The sequence below is a fragment of the Brachionichthys hirsutus genome, chromosome 6 (genome assembly GCF_040956055.1).
Source record: "Brachionichthys hirsutus isolate HB-005 chromosome 6, CSIRO-AGI_Bhir_v1, whole genome shotgun sequence".
Lineage (NCBI taxonomy): Eukaryota > Metazoa > Chordata > Actinopteri > Lophiiformes > Brachionichthyidae > Brachionichthys > Brachionichthys hirsutus.
The window spans coordinates 3,321,497-3,335,611 of NC_090902.1; the positions used below are offsets into that span (position 1 = coordinate 3,321,497).

The 14,115-nt window shown below is 46.4% G+C and overlaps 1 protein-coding gene across 1 annotated transcript in view; it reads right to left on the reverse strand.

The window, feature by feature from the left end:
• Positions 1-13,685, reverse strand: part of fgfrl1a (fibroblast growth factor receptor like 1a) — a 36,129-nt gene extending 22,444 nt beyond the window's left edge. The window contains exon 1 of the mRNA XM_068740659.1: positions 13,625-13,685. Within this exon, the coding sequence (XP_068596760.1) occupies positions 13,625-13,685 (61 nt within the window). The remainder of the gene's footprint in view (positions 1-13,624) is intronic.
• Positions 13,686-14,115: the final 430 nt, after the last annotated feature.

Genomic DNA, 14,115 nt, shown 5'->3' on the forward strand with positions numbered 1-14,115 from the left:
GCAGCGTTCCGGCGGCAAATCCAAGAAACGAAATATATGAACGATGCTTTCTGACAAAGAAAAGTGGCCGAGTCAGCAGGCTTGAGAATAAGCTCTCTCCCTCTCTTTTTACTTCCTTTTTAAATTTTATTTTAACATTAAAACCCATTTATGGATTCAAGAATCAGTTAAAAACACACATCAACTCTGATTCACTTCTACATTTCATGGTTGGTGTATAAAGACACCGAGAACAATCTAGAACCTTTTGGTGATGATCCAGAACACCGTGTGGATGGCGTAAACCTGGTTAGGAGGGGAATGAGCTGCTTGGTGGAGGTCTGCGCTTTCTGAAGTCTTCAAATGTGGCACTTAAAACCCAACAATCCACCTTTAAGAACTCCACAATGGCTAAAACATTGCTCCCCCCGAGAGCAAACATGAAGCAAAGCTAATAGATAGAGATGTCAAGCAGAGACGTAAATTCAGCCGTGACCTTGACGGCTCAGTCGTCCATCCACTGCGAAACGGAGCACTAGAATAACAGACGGGGTGAAGGAGCAATGTGAACGAATGACGGCAGGAAATGAGAGGACGACGGTCAGAAGTGGGGCTGACAGGGAGAACAAATAGGGGTGAGGAGGATGGGAAAGGGAGGAAGGAAGGTAAGAGGAGAAGAGGGAAGGAAATGAGGCAAGGCGAAATTTAAGGGAGCAACGCGTGTCCGAGAAGAGGAATGAAATACGGTCAAACGACGTTCCAAAGAAAGACAAACAGGAAAGGAGAGCAACGGAAGCTGGAGGAGTCTCGGAGTGTATCTCAGTTCAGCTCCTCGTTACTCCTCTCGGTTTAAAACAATACAACCCAAATATAGAACTGAAAAGACGCGACAGGCCAACGCGTGGCCAACAAAGAGCTCCGACCTCCCTCAGGTCACCTCCCGGAGTTTAAGCTTTAACGGAAGCACAAAGGGCGGCGAGATTTTAAAATGTTTATCAAAAAAAGATTACGATTAAAAACATGCGTTTGCTTAATTCATTATCGCTTTTCTTTTAGTGGCGTGTTATCAGGGCGAGAATGTCGGGAGACCTTTACTTCGCCCTTGGAGGCGGAAAAAAGAGGGAAAGTTAAGATGAGATGGAGAGACTGTGGCTCCGGTGGAGTGAAAAAGAAGTGAAGCCATTCGCGGTGTAAACGAGAAGCAGCCTGAGGAGCAGAAGGAGGAGCAGCGCCCTCGCCATCTGGAGTAATCGAGCGGGAGTCGGTACACGGGAGTCGCAGTCGGGGTCGTACGCCAATTTAAGAGTCACGGTTCAGAGAGAGTTCGATAAGGTGACAAAAAAAAAGTAACTTAAATGCATAGTGATGGGTTTCATTCCCATGCTGCTCACAGCGCATGGCTAGACGTTCCACATTACGGGAGTCAAGCGGCGCCAAGATTCCGGAGCATTCCCAGTGCTTTTCAAATTCCAGCTTGTTATGACTTGGGACCTTTTCGCCGTCACACAGCAGTATATATTTTATATATTTCTAAAAGTCAAAACATTTGACTCGATTCAATAATGACGCGTCACGACAACGGAATCAGACGATGAGACGTTTTCTCAAAACACGAAATTCAGAGCTGAAACCAAAAATGAAAAAGCCCGAACAACAGAAGGATTCAGAAAAGTCCTGCAGGGTCCGTCTCCAAAAGACATCAAAACGAGGACTTTGATTTATCACCCCCGCCCCCCGATGTGTGGATGTAGCTGTCGAAGATAAATACGATGAAGTGGGAGGGGCCTATGCACAGCCTGTTGTAATCAAAAGCTACAGCGACGGGCTGCTGTTCTAACGGGAGTGCAGGAGGCGAGCACGGTGATGGATGAGAGGAGGTGAAGTGTGTGAAAAAGACATTAGTCACACGGAGGCCTTCACAGGAGCGCCTCCTCCTCTCGTCTCCTTCCATCCTCCTGGATGTCGCTCGGCTGCAGGGCTCCCTCGTCGGGCGCCAAGCAGCCGAGCCGGTTCCTCTAAATGCTGAATGCACACCTTTATTCATTCACTTCTTTAAACGTGCCGCAGCTCCGTCTCTAATCCCTCTTTCCTATTCAAGCCTAAACTCCTCATGAGGAGGAGGAGTTGCTTCTTCCTCTGGAGGTGGAACAACAATAAGAGTATGGTGACGTTTATACAGGACTGAAGAAAGAACCTTAAAAAAGAAAACAAAGGGGGGGGGAGGGGGGGGCTTCTGAATTTCTCTAACGTGCATTAATCTCATCCAGACGCCTGCTTCTAGAGCACAACTCACCCAAAACAAGAACAAAATAAACTTTTTTGTTTTTTGCTCTCATTTTTCTTTCTTTACATTTCATTTCTTCCTCCGGCAGATTGAAAACTCATTCCCGCTACCTCGCTGGCTTTCTCGACGTGAACTCCTGGCTTCCCCTCGCTACCTCCTCTTTCCACTCTGCTCTCCTACTCCCTGCTCCCTCTTTCCTCTTTCATCACATTAAATGCATCTCTTCTTTCTCTCCGGGGTGATTTACTGGCCGCCTGTCTTTATCAGATCTGCCTGCACACCACACACACACACACACACACACACACACACACACACACACACACACTTTTTCCGAGTCTCTTCCCGGGAGGATCACAGGAGCAGGACCTCTAACTGAACCTCTCAACTCTCCACAGTTAGCCTCTTCTGCATCTCCCCCCGATGAAGGGAACACACAACAGCAGCCTCCTCTCTTCACCCTGCTCCCATCACCTCCTCCTCCTCCTCCTCCTCCTCCTCCTCGGTCCATGACCGAAGTAAATCTGTCTCTAGGGGTGACACTGAAGAGTAAGAAAATAGATTCTTCTCTTTCACAAGACACAAGGTCAGTGTGTTGTTGTTGTTTTGTTGCACATGTGTTCCTCTTTTAATGCCTATGTGATGCAGGTCTGTTTTTGTGTGAGAGAGAGAGTAGAAAATTGAAGGCATTTAAAACTCGGGTCTGTTGAGACCATTTGGACTTTATGGATCGGCCTCGTCTGCAACCGGCTTCTCACAACAGCATAAAGCACCGTCAAGATTGTCTGTCTGCCGACACACTTTGAGGATTGTCGGTTTTGATACTAGTCATCAAATTATAATGTAAACACACTATTTTTCTTGGTTTGGCTGTCAAATCGAACCAATAAACGGCCTCCCGTTGGCATGCCAACGTTAGAACACACAGACAGCAGAGGCGTCTCAATCGGTCCAACTCAAGCCCATTTGAGACAACAACAGAAAGACGAGGACTGAGCAGGATGTGTAAGCTACTGTACACGAGAGCGTGTGACCCCCCCCCCCGTCCATCGTAAGGAACCCACTGAAGCATCCACAAGTAGATTTAGAGCTTTGTCATTTACTGCACTGCATATTGTGGCAGTGACAGAGTGACAGCCGATCTTAATGCACTGGATGGAGAACGGACCCTTTACCCCCCCCCCCTCCCACGATGGTTCTGTGGAGTCCAACAGAACATTGTTGTTGGCAGGGAAGTGAGGCCGTCGGGAGAGGGGAGAGCCGAGGAATGCTTTTGATGGCGCCCGCGTAACAGCGGGACACGCGTTGATGTACTGCGCAAGGTATAAATGTGTATGTGTGTATGCACGGTACAGTATGTGCGTGTGTGTGCGTGTGTGTGCGCGCGCGTGTGTGTGTGTGTTTATGCATGCCGAGCTCATGAAAGCCAACCGGGTCCACGAGGTCGTCATCGTTATCGGATCAGTTTTAACGGTAATATTTACTTCTCTCTTTGTCTCCTGTAAGCTCAGAGTTAACAGAATAGAGCCGAGGCTTAACCTCGAGCACTGCGGTTCAATGAGAATACGGGGGGGGGGGGGTCAAATTACCCCTCCTCCCATAAGTCTGCTATTTATGCACTACTTTATGTCCTCGTAGTCGTGTTTTTGTTGCGGGATTTCTTGCCCCATATTAGCGGAATAAAGGATTTAGCCCGACGCGGAAAACGTCCGAGATGCTGCCAACCGTCTCCTCCTCCTCCTCCTCCTCCTCCTCCTCCTCTTCCTCTTCCTCTACTTCGCTCACGCACAGCTTCAAACACTCCGAGCCTCTCTTCGGCCCGAGGCAACAGGGAGAATGACGGACAGACATTAACACGAGGAGCTACAGAGACACTTTCTCCGTCTGACCCAGTCACTTCCACCTCTGCAGCAGGTCAACTACTGCTTGTTCCACCGGGCCTGAGGCGGGGGAGGATAAGCCCACACAACACACACACACACACGTAAAGGCTAAATCCAACACAAAACATCCACACACCTGCACACACACACACGAGGACCATAAAACACCAGAATCTGCTGAGTGGCCGGTACGACTATTCGTCCCACGCCTTCACCGTTCGGAGACATGAAGGTGTAGAATCCCCTTTTCTTTTGTTTTAATCCGATGTTTTTGGCCTCAGACTTTTCCTTGATCTTATATTTTCTCTACTTGCACTCCGTCATTGCCTCTTTCTTTCTCTACTCCCCCTTTCACTGCAGCCTTTCTGTAATAGCTGGTTATACTGTTACACCTCCCTTCCATTCAGGCGGCTGCACCTGTCGGCGGATGAAATTCGGTGAGAAGATCGAGATCCCCACCCTACACGGTTGTGCCGAATTTCAGTCAATAATCAATATTAAGATACTGTGGAAAAAATTTTGAAGCACCATTTACTGCAATGTTAACGAAAATTTGAAAGTGATCCAGAATCCAGGATCTCTTCTACATCATCACCCAAAATCATCCATTCCTGGCAACATTCCCAAATTTCCTGAAAATATAAAAAATCTTTTTAGTTATGATGCTAACAGAAACATTACGTCTTGGTGGGAAAGCGCAGTACCATTTCTTACCACCAGGCTTCAGAAGAAGGTCCAACCATGGTTCTATTTTTATAGAAGACAGAACAAACCCCAGCTGTCTCACATGTGAAAGCTTCAAGACGTCATTCCTCTCAGCTTTATTGAATATGAAGCTTTTCGTGAAGCAGAGAAACCTTCACGCCAAGACTGGAGGAACTGTGTGACCATGGCAACGCCTGAGCTGCAAACACATTTAGCGCAAGTTGGAAAAATAGAGTCTCTCCCTCTGTGCATGTGTGGGAGAGGTAATATTCATCTATTTGCAGCCCATCCTAAAAATCCAACAGTTGTTTTCTTGTTAGTTTTACAGCTGCCATGAGCAAGGCACTTGCCCAGTTTAAAACTCTGAAGGAAATGAATGATTCATGTTTAAGGACATGGCCAAATGACTAAAAGTGACTTATGAAAATTAATAATTCAGTAACTGGGGGGAACGGGAAGGGCATGGAAAAAAGGTGCTAATTTTTTTTAATGGTCGGAAAATGTTTCTACCTTTGCTATTAAATTGTAAATACTGATTGCAACCCAAATAAATGGAGACCTCATATTTTCCTTGAAAATCATGCCTAAATTAATTTTTCAATTCAGGAACCCAAACTCAAAACGTGTGCAGACAAACTGCGCCTCCTTCCCGCCGCCGTCCCAGAATAAACACGGCCAGTGTCCTGTCGTTAAGGGAAGACGGGGAAAGAGGCAGCAAGAAAACAAAACCTGGGGGGCAATTTGAACTTAGGACATTCTTTTAAAGCTTATAAATGGCTTTGCGGAAACCGCATCATGTACCATAACGCGATCGCGTGAGTGTAGTAGTGTAGTAACAATCCAGGTCTATAATTTAAGCACAGAGTGTGAAGAGAATAAAGTATAATAAAGGAAGAGAAAGAAGGGAAATGAGTTATGGGATGGAACCAGGAAGGGATAAGAGACGGGACTTAATTCAAACAATTACCTGCTGCCGTTTGAGGCTTTACAGCTAAACTGCAGGCTGGACAGAAAAATGACATCTTAATGAGCAGCTTGCACGTAGCAAACGTTACAGAATGCACTATTACACTCTGATGAGACAAAAAAAGGTCAATAATAGACCGGGGGAGTCAACAGACCTTTAATACCTTTCAGTCATGACTTGTTGAAAACTGATCTGGGAGCTGCTCAGAACTCGGTTCATTCTGCCTTTCATGGAAAACAGGAGAAGGTGATTTGGACTTTATGACACATTAAATGCCACCCTCGTCTCCCGTGATGAAAGGACGACCTGATGGGAACTGTTCGTAGAGCCTCCAGCTATTTCTGCACTTTGTGAAGCTCGGCTCCCTGAAGCGTGCAGAACCAAAGATAGAGCGCTGCTAATTATGTTCCCTGAAGGCACGAGCATGTTTGCACGCAAAAGGTGCAGCTTTGGTCAAATCATTCAATACGGTGTGCAAAATGGAAGCATCCAGGGTGTCAAATTAGGTTGACTTTCTACGAAATATAAAATAGGCTGACTAAATTCTTAACTAGAGAACGGTTTCAGAGCGCCAGCGAGGAGGCAGTCAGTCAAAAGCCACGCTTCAATTCATGAAATCACTTTTAATCTCAACAATGGATCCTCCCATTCAGGATCTCAGGATCCAACATGTTGGCTACAAACCCATAAACCACATCTCCCAAAAAGGTGCAGCGTCGGCAGGACTCAAACACCCGTTTGTGGTCAGCAGCGCTCAGCTGCGTGGATCTAAAGCAACCGTCGTCAGTGCATCGGTTTTTAAAGTAAATACAGAGAGAGAGAGAGTGTGTGTGTGTGTGTGGGTGTCGAGTGCCTCGTGCCTCGGAGATGTGGCGAGACGGAGTTGGTAGAGATAAGGAATAGTTAACACTCCAGAGAGTGTGTGTGTGTGTGTGTGTGCACGTGTGTGTGGGTGTGTGTGTGTGTGTGAGAAGCAAACCTACCCGTGTCCTCGACCTGACTTATCAGCATTTTGGAGGCAGACGCGGTTACTCATTAACAGCAGTGATAAAATACGCACGCACACACACACCTGCTCTGCTCCACTTAAGAGACAGAGATGTGATGGGGGGGGGGGGGGGGTGAATGATCTCGTTCTAGTTCAGGACTCTATTGGTTGTATTTTGAGCAGAGGTTGGTCAGTTAGTTTTGAAAAGCTTTATTTCCCTTGCATAAAATCTATAAACATTGATAACAACATATTGATTTCTGTACTTTTTGAACGTATACTGGTTCAGGATGTACTGCCCTTGATCTCGTCTAACAGTGAGTTCAGCGAGTAGCGGCGTTAGTTGTAAAACTATTTATAGAATAATTACAACAAAAACAGAGAAATGGCTCGATTCCAAAAAATATATAATAAAAACAAAACCTTCTTCCTCCTGCATTTCCTTCTCCACCTGTGTGTGTTTCTGGTTCAATGGGTGGAGAGACATTCCAAGCACGCACACACACACACACACACACACACACTCCTGCCCCCCACCCACATTCCGCACCAATCTTCAGCCGTGACTAAGTCCATTTGTTCAGCTCAGGTCACTGTCTTACTGCGTGTTTTTGTGCATGTGCACACGCATGTGCACGTGAGCGCCAGTGAGAGACAGATGGGATTAGGCGTGTGTGTCAGTGATTGCAAGCGCTTAACCCATATCTCATTTTCCTCTAATCTCACGGATGTTGATTGACATCTAAATGTTTCCAAATGCCTTAAAAAGGAGAGGAAAGCGAACTGCAGAGCGAAGATGGGAAGCAGAATCTCGGTCTGAAAGCGACACACATCTTCTACTGCTTATGAAGCGATAATAAGAGTTGGGACAAAGCGTTACAAAAATAAGTCGTAGTAATCAGATACAGTAAAAGTACTCAATTCCAACACCCACATAGGTGTAATTCTTTTTGTCAAGCATTCATTGATAAAATGAACGTGCGATGGAGAAAGCTCAGAGCTACGAGCGCCAAATCCTGTAACCTGCTCTCGGGGCTCGGCCTTCCCCTCCGCCCTCTCCGCCCCGCTGCCTTGTCTAAAGCTCCGACAACACGGTTAAATCCCAGAAAGCGGTCCATTAAGTACCTTTGTTCATTACACACCAAAGAATAGGCCCTTTGTGTCCCCGTGTGATAATGGTGCCAGCACAACAGAGGGATTACCCTGGATAATACGGATGCTGAGCAGACCAGTGCAATGAAGGGCCATGCAGTGGGAAGCACGCGGCTAACTGGTCTGCAAGGTTTCCAGCTAGAGGTTAGAGGAAGGGGATTAATGTGGCGTTTTTTTAGATTTGCACCACGGCGCGTCCTTTCACATTATCCGAGCCTCCGGGGTTTGACTTTAACGCATTCATTTGGCGTACAACACCCAAAACTGACAACTTTGCTTCAAAAGGATTAAAAAACAAATAAATATGAACACAAACTCTTGATTTGGATGCAACTGCACAAAGATATCCTTCAAAGAAAAAGGGGGGGGGGGGGGGGGGGGGGGTAAGGAAACCGTCAGGGGATGGATTGCTCTTCCAGATACGCTGTAGCCTAATTAAATATTATTTAAGCCAGGTTCACCGCACTTCCAGCCAAATTCACTATCTTCACAGGCCAACTTCCTAAAATGAAAGCCAAGCGCAGAATATCTGGAGAGGGTCAAAAGGGTTGAAAGCGAAGCCGCACATTTCACGCCAGATTCACGGCACTTCCTGTAAGACCAACTTGATGCTGAAGGTGCAGGATCTCAGGCAACCACTAAGGAATGGGGGACGGGGGGGGACGGGGGGACGGGGGGGGGGGGGGACGGCATCAGCAGCGACTCCTCCCCTCTGTCTATTTTTTTAATCATCTCACATAATTTTTCCGAACATCAACGTGAAACACGACGCGTCCGTGTTTGACGACCGGGCAATAAGTCTCGACTATCAACTTTCTTTTTGCACTTATTTAAAGTTTTGAGTGACGCGTTTGTGGATGCCAACCGGCGAGCCCTGCATAGCATTAAAGCTAAATTCATAAATTACGATGACAGACTAAAGGCGGCGCCGTATTTCATGGGACAGGCTAGTCATGTGGCTGATGCCTTCAGGTTTTCAACTTTCTCGAAGAAATGCAAATAAAAAAAACCCAGACCATTTTGAATTGTATGTTACCATGGTCATTTTAAGATGATAAAAATGCATTTGTTTTATCGCAGTGTCAACAGAGTAAGAAATATGTCCCCTCTGGAGTCCCCATCCTGCTAACCCCCCCCCCCGGCAGTATGGATTCCACATCGACAGCTGGCACTACAGAAAAACACAGGAGAATTTGCATTCCCTCATTTGAGGTGGCTTTCCACTGCTCTGGAATAGACATCACAGCAAGAAAAGGCAGCTAAGAAATGTATAAAAATAAAAAAAGAATTCCTTAGAATAAAGGAAAATGGAAACACTTGTTATATCCATGAGTATTTACATAAATTGGCACGAAAAAGAGATCGAAAGACGTCACAGTTAGAACCTGCAACAGCTTATACAAAGTACTTCCTAAAGCCATTTACTTTAACATCCTGCCTCTGATCAGCCTCCACTTCCTGGGGTCAGAGGTCATCTGTATATCTGATAAACAACCAGAGGGAGAGTGTGACTGACCGTCCACAAGACGTCAATCACATTTGCAATGGGGGGGGGGGGGGGAAAGAAATAGAAAAGAAAAGTGGTCCTCTCGGTTTGGGGTCGTTCTGTTGTGTCTGACTTCCCCCCCCCCCCCCCCCCCACACACACACACAGCACAGGGTGTGTATCAACCCTCCACAAAACCCAATCTGTCAAGCTGGGACCCAAAGAAAACAAGGGTCCGTGTCTCCTGTCCCAAAGATCACCTTTCAACGTCCCATTTGTAACGCCACCAGGAATAACAGCTGGAGACTGTGTGAGGGTGTGTGTGTGTGTGTGTGTGTATGTGATGTGTGTGCGCGTGTGTGTGAAGCGTAGACGAGGGAAAGAGAAGAAGCCATCAGAGTAAACTAAAGCGGTGGAAGGTGGGTGACGCTTCCACAGACTGCTTGTTAACACTTTTATTTTAGTAGCCACAAAGTGAACTGATTATAGAGAAAAAACTAACCGGGGTCACTCAGCAGGCGTGGAACAGCCTGATTTTTGCTGTTTGAGTGAACTGGCCCTTTAAAAAAGATTTGATTTCTGGGACTGAATAAATTATCCTTGCAAACTACTCTTACTGCTCACATCCACACCTTTGTGCGAGCTCGAATGACCGACCGACCCACACTGTACCGCCTCCGACAGGGCCCCCGAACCCAGAGCGTGCTCGCTGTCAAGGCGCCGGGTTTCAATTACGCTCGCGTTTGTGTCTAATCAGATATTCCTGTGTTTCCATTTACCTGAGAATGAATCTTTTGTATGTAAAGAAAGGAGGTCACATGGTTGCATCAGCACGTTTTGTTAAACATCTTAAAGCTGACAAACTGCAACCGGACTCCGCTTCAAAACCTTTTTCCTTTTTTTGACGACTTAGAAATCCAACTTTCAACATTTTATAAACACATTTGCAGGATATCTGCAAATTCTGACTTGAATTAAAAAAAATAAATGCTAGAATAAAAAAACATCAGTTGTAATCTTCCATATAGATGGAACTCACAAAATTCCATGAGGCGATTCTTTTTCTGACAATCAGCATGAGAGACCAGAGGAGGTGAAAGCAGAGTGTGTGTGTGTGTGTGTGCGTGTGTGTGCGTGTGTGCGTGTTGTTCAGTGGGGTTCCTGGTGTGTTATTACAGTCTCCTCCGGTGATGGCATGCGTTTTCTCTGACCCTACCTTACATACACACAGACACACAATGACCCCTCCCCTGATTCGTCGGCTAACCTTTGACCTGTAGCGCTGTAGCACTGGCCAAACATACCCTAAACCCACTGAGACCATAATATAGCACCGTGGCGCCACGACCCACACAATACAGCATTATGTAGGGGGGGGGGGGGAGAAAGGGAATAAGAGAAAGAGGAGAAGAGAGATGCGGAGTACGTGTTTGGAGTATTTTAAGTGTCTTCAAGACGAGTTGAATGAAGCTGATGGAGGGCGGGACGTTCTCGGCTGTGAAACGACATTGATCCGTTATCTGTTCTCTCTTTGTCTCCATTTCTTCCCACCGTTTGCCATCTTATCTCCTGTTGGTCTTCTGTCTCCTCGCTGCACCGGGCCCACCCCAAAAACACACACACCACTACAACCCCCCCCCCCCTACCCCCCCCCCTACCCCCCCGACAACCCCATTACGACCCCACCATTAGCAGAGGCAAAGCAAACATTGACTTATCTAAATGTGGGCTAATAGCCTTTAACGCTAACACACTCCGTAAAACTCTCACAAGGAGAAGAGTTCCTAACTTTTTTTTATAGTACTATAGTACTTTATTGTACTTTATTGTACTTTCGGCGGGTGGGGGGGGGGGGGTGCCCCTCCAGGAAGGAGTTGATTGATTCTGAAAAAAGATAGAGCCATAAGATCCCACTGAGAACTCTTACAGTAGACTCTAGGTTATCTCAAGTCTATAAATATTCCTTAAAAAGCGTAAGGAAAAAAACAACTCACCCCCCCCCCCTCTTCAAGGACAATATTTCCACCAAACATGAGAAAAAGCACTGCTGTAAAACCTTCATTTTAAATAATAATAATATTAAATATATGAATGGAGGTCACTGACAGATGCTCTCCCCACCAACAGGACATAGAAGAGCTGTCAACACATCAAATGGAATTTACGGCAGTTAGCTGCGACTTTGAACGCATCTCGTGCAAAAACAAAACAAAACCAAAAAAAGACAGGAGCAGGGTGGAGGTTTTTACCGGCAGCATGAACGCATCTGTGTACAATGAGGTCAGGTTGTGTGTGTGTGTGTGTGTGTGAAGCGTTGCGGTATGCAGCCGTTTACGCTCGGAAGCAGGATGCTCTCCTCCTCCTCCTCCTCCTCCTCCTCCTCCTCAGTGCCGGCAGCTAGCACAATGCATTTTACTGCAAGATGTGCTAATGCGGCTAATCAGTCCTTCAGTGTGGAATGAATACACAACAACGCGGGTAAAGGTTTAACACGACGCTTCATCCATCAAACATTAACCCTTTTTACTTATCGGTCATCCATCGACTTTGTTCGACCTTCGCTAACAGCGCTGCTCACGCCATCCGCCAGCAGCGAATGCAGCTTCTCCGTTTGTTGGGTTTGAGTTTCTTTTCTTTCCCCTTTCCAAAGTTTAACGCTCCGATAGTTAAACACAATAACTGTACTTTGCAGAAATGCCGTTATGAGCGCGACTCAAGACGCAGCTTCCTGAACTGAAACGACAGCATCCTTACGTGTAACCTATCAGAACCTTGTCTGTGACGGGGACCGCCCACACAGATGAGGCGCTGCGGTAAATGCCGTTACACATCTTATGATATTTTGCTTTATTACTGTTCCAAGACTGTTTATTGTTCAGCCGGTTGCCGAGCAACGCCTTCCAGTTTGTTTTATTCCATCAAAAAATTGGCAAAAAAAAAAGAGTAAAAGCGTAATGAGTAATTTAAGAAGTAACTATACTTCTACTTGCGTAATGTCCCCGTTGTACTCTACAGCCGTCTGCGGTCCCGGTTCAGGAAAAGTTTTAAAAAGTCCCATCAGGGCTGTTTACATTTCTATTTCTGGTTTTATTTTCTATATATTTTTTGGACATTAAAATCTCAGATATTTTAGTGCTGGACAAATAACTTATCTTAAAGAGATCTGCCTGGAAACAAGATTCTAGCCAATCACGAGAGAGACCTTCTCAGAATGGCATCTTGCCCTCCTCGTGCTCTTCTAACCTCCCTCTCACACCCAGTCTCAGAATCTGTTTCCTTCCCTTGTCTACATTTCCCTCCTTTCTCTTCCATCCCCTTTTTGCCCTCCGTTCTTCCAGACTTCCAGGGGCCCCTCCCCTCCCCTCTCTTGTTTGTCTTCATTTCCATCCTTCTCCTCTTCTGTCCTTTCCACTCTTATCCCTGCCTTCTGGCTCTCTCTGCCGCCGCCGCCGCCTGCCCTAGATTCATTGACAGACTGCAGGCGATGGGGGGGGGGGGGGGGGGGGGATCCTGTGGCATTGCACGGCAAACATCCCTAATAGGCTAATCTAATCTCATCTCTTTGCGGTCTATGGCCCCCGTGTTTACTTTCGGCCCTGTGTCTGCACACAGCCTGAGCCTCGCCTCACTGAATGCAGCTTTGTTCCTGCTGAAAACTCATCATCAGTGCGATCTCTGGAACGGGCGCCAACGCCACGGCCGTCTGCTCGTAACGCCTGCAGGACAGGGATCCTTCTCGTCTTTGTACAGTTTGTCCGGCGGTCTCCTGCCGAAGATGCGACAGCTTGCTGTATCGGACTCTGTGGCGATGTGGAACTAAAAAATGCTAACTAAGATTCTGCAGCCGGACAAAGTGGCATCCTTGCGTAACAAATCGATTAAAAACGGAACCAAACACTCGGGTCACTCGTCGATTGCATGACAATCTGAAAGTAACCGAAATGTTCCCCCGGACAGCTAAAGAGCAAACGGCTCCGTGAGGTAAAGTTCACCGCAGGACAAGCAAACCGAAGCAAACACAAAACAGAAATGGAGCGCTTCCACCTCGCGCTTAAACAGATGCTGAAGAAGAGGAGGGGCGAAACAGACCCCCGTTACACCTTCGTCGTGTTTACACAGAATGGCACCGGTCCCACCTTCTGTGCTTTGTGAACGGGTGAATGTGACTTGGGTTACTCACCCCTGGCAGCAGTGGACATCAGGACCATCTCCACCAACAGGAAGAACAACAGAAGCTCCATCTCGGGTCAATTTTCAGGAAGGCTGCGCAGCCTTTTGATCTGAAAGGAAACAAAGTAGAAAAGATTCCTGAAGCCGTTTCCACATTATTATTTTAATAAACTGCTGCCAGAACAGTCACGAAATGCAATGGATGTAAACCATCAAGTCAACATTGATATCAAAACCTTCCTTGGCGTTCTGTAAAAGATAAAACAAGGAATAAATGAATAGAAGACAATCATAATGTGTCCAAATGTCCTTATTTCTTATAATATCATTGATCAGAGAGACAATTATAAAAGCTATCAGGCTCAGATTTCTGAGGATCGACATTTGATAGAAGTCAAAAAGAATAAAATCATTTCGATTGTTCCATCTTTACACAGCAGAGGAGGAGGAGGAGAGTTTTTCTGAAAGTCTAACTATTTATTCTGTCCACCTGTCCACGCG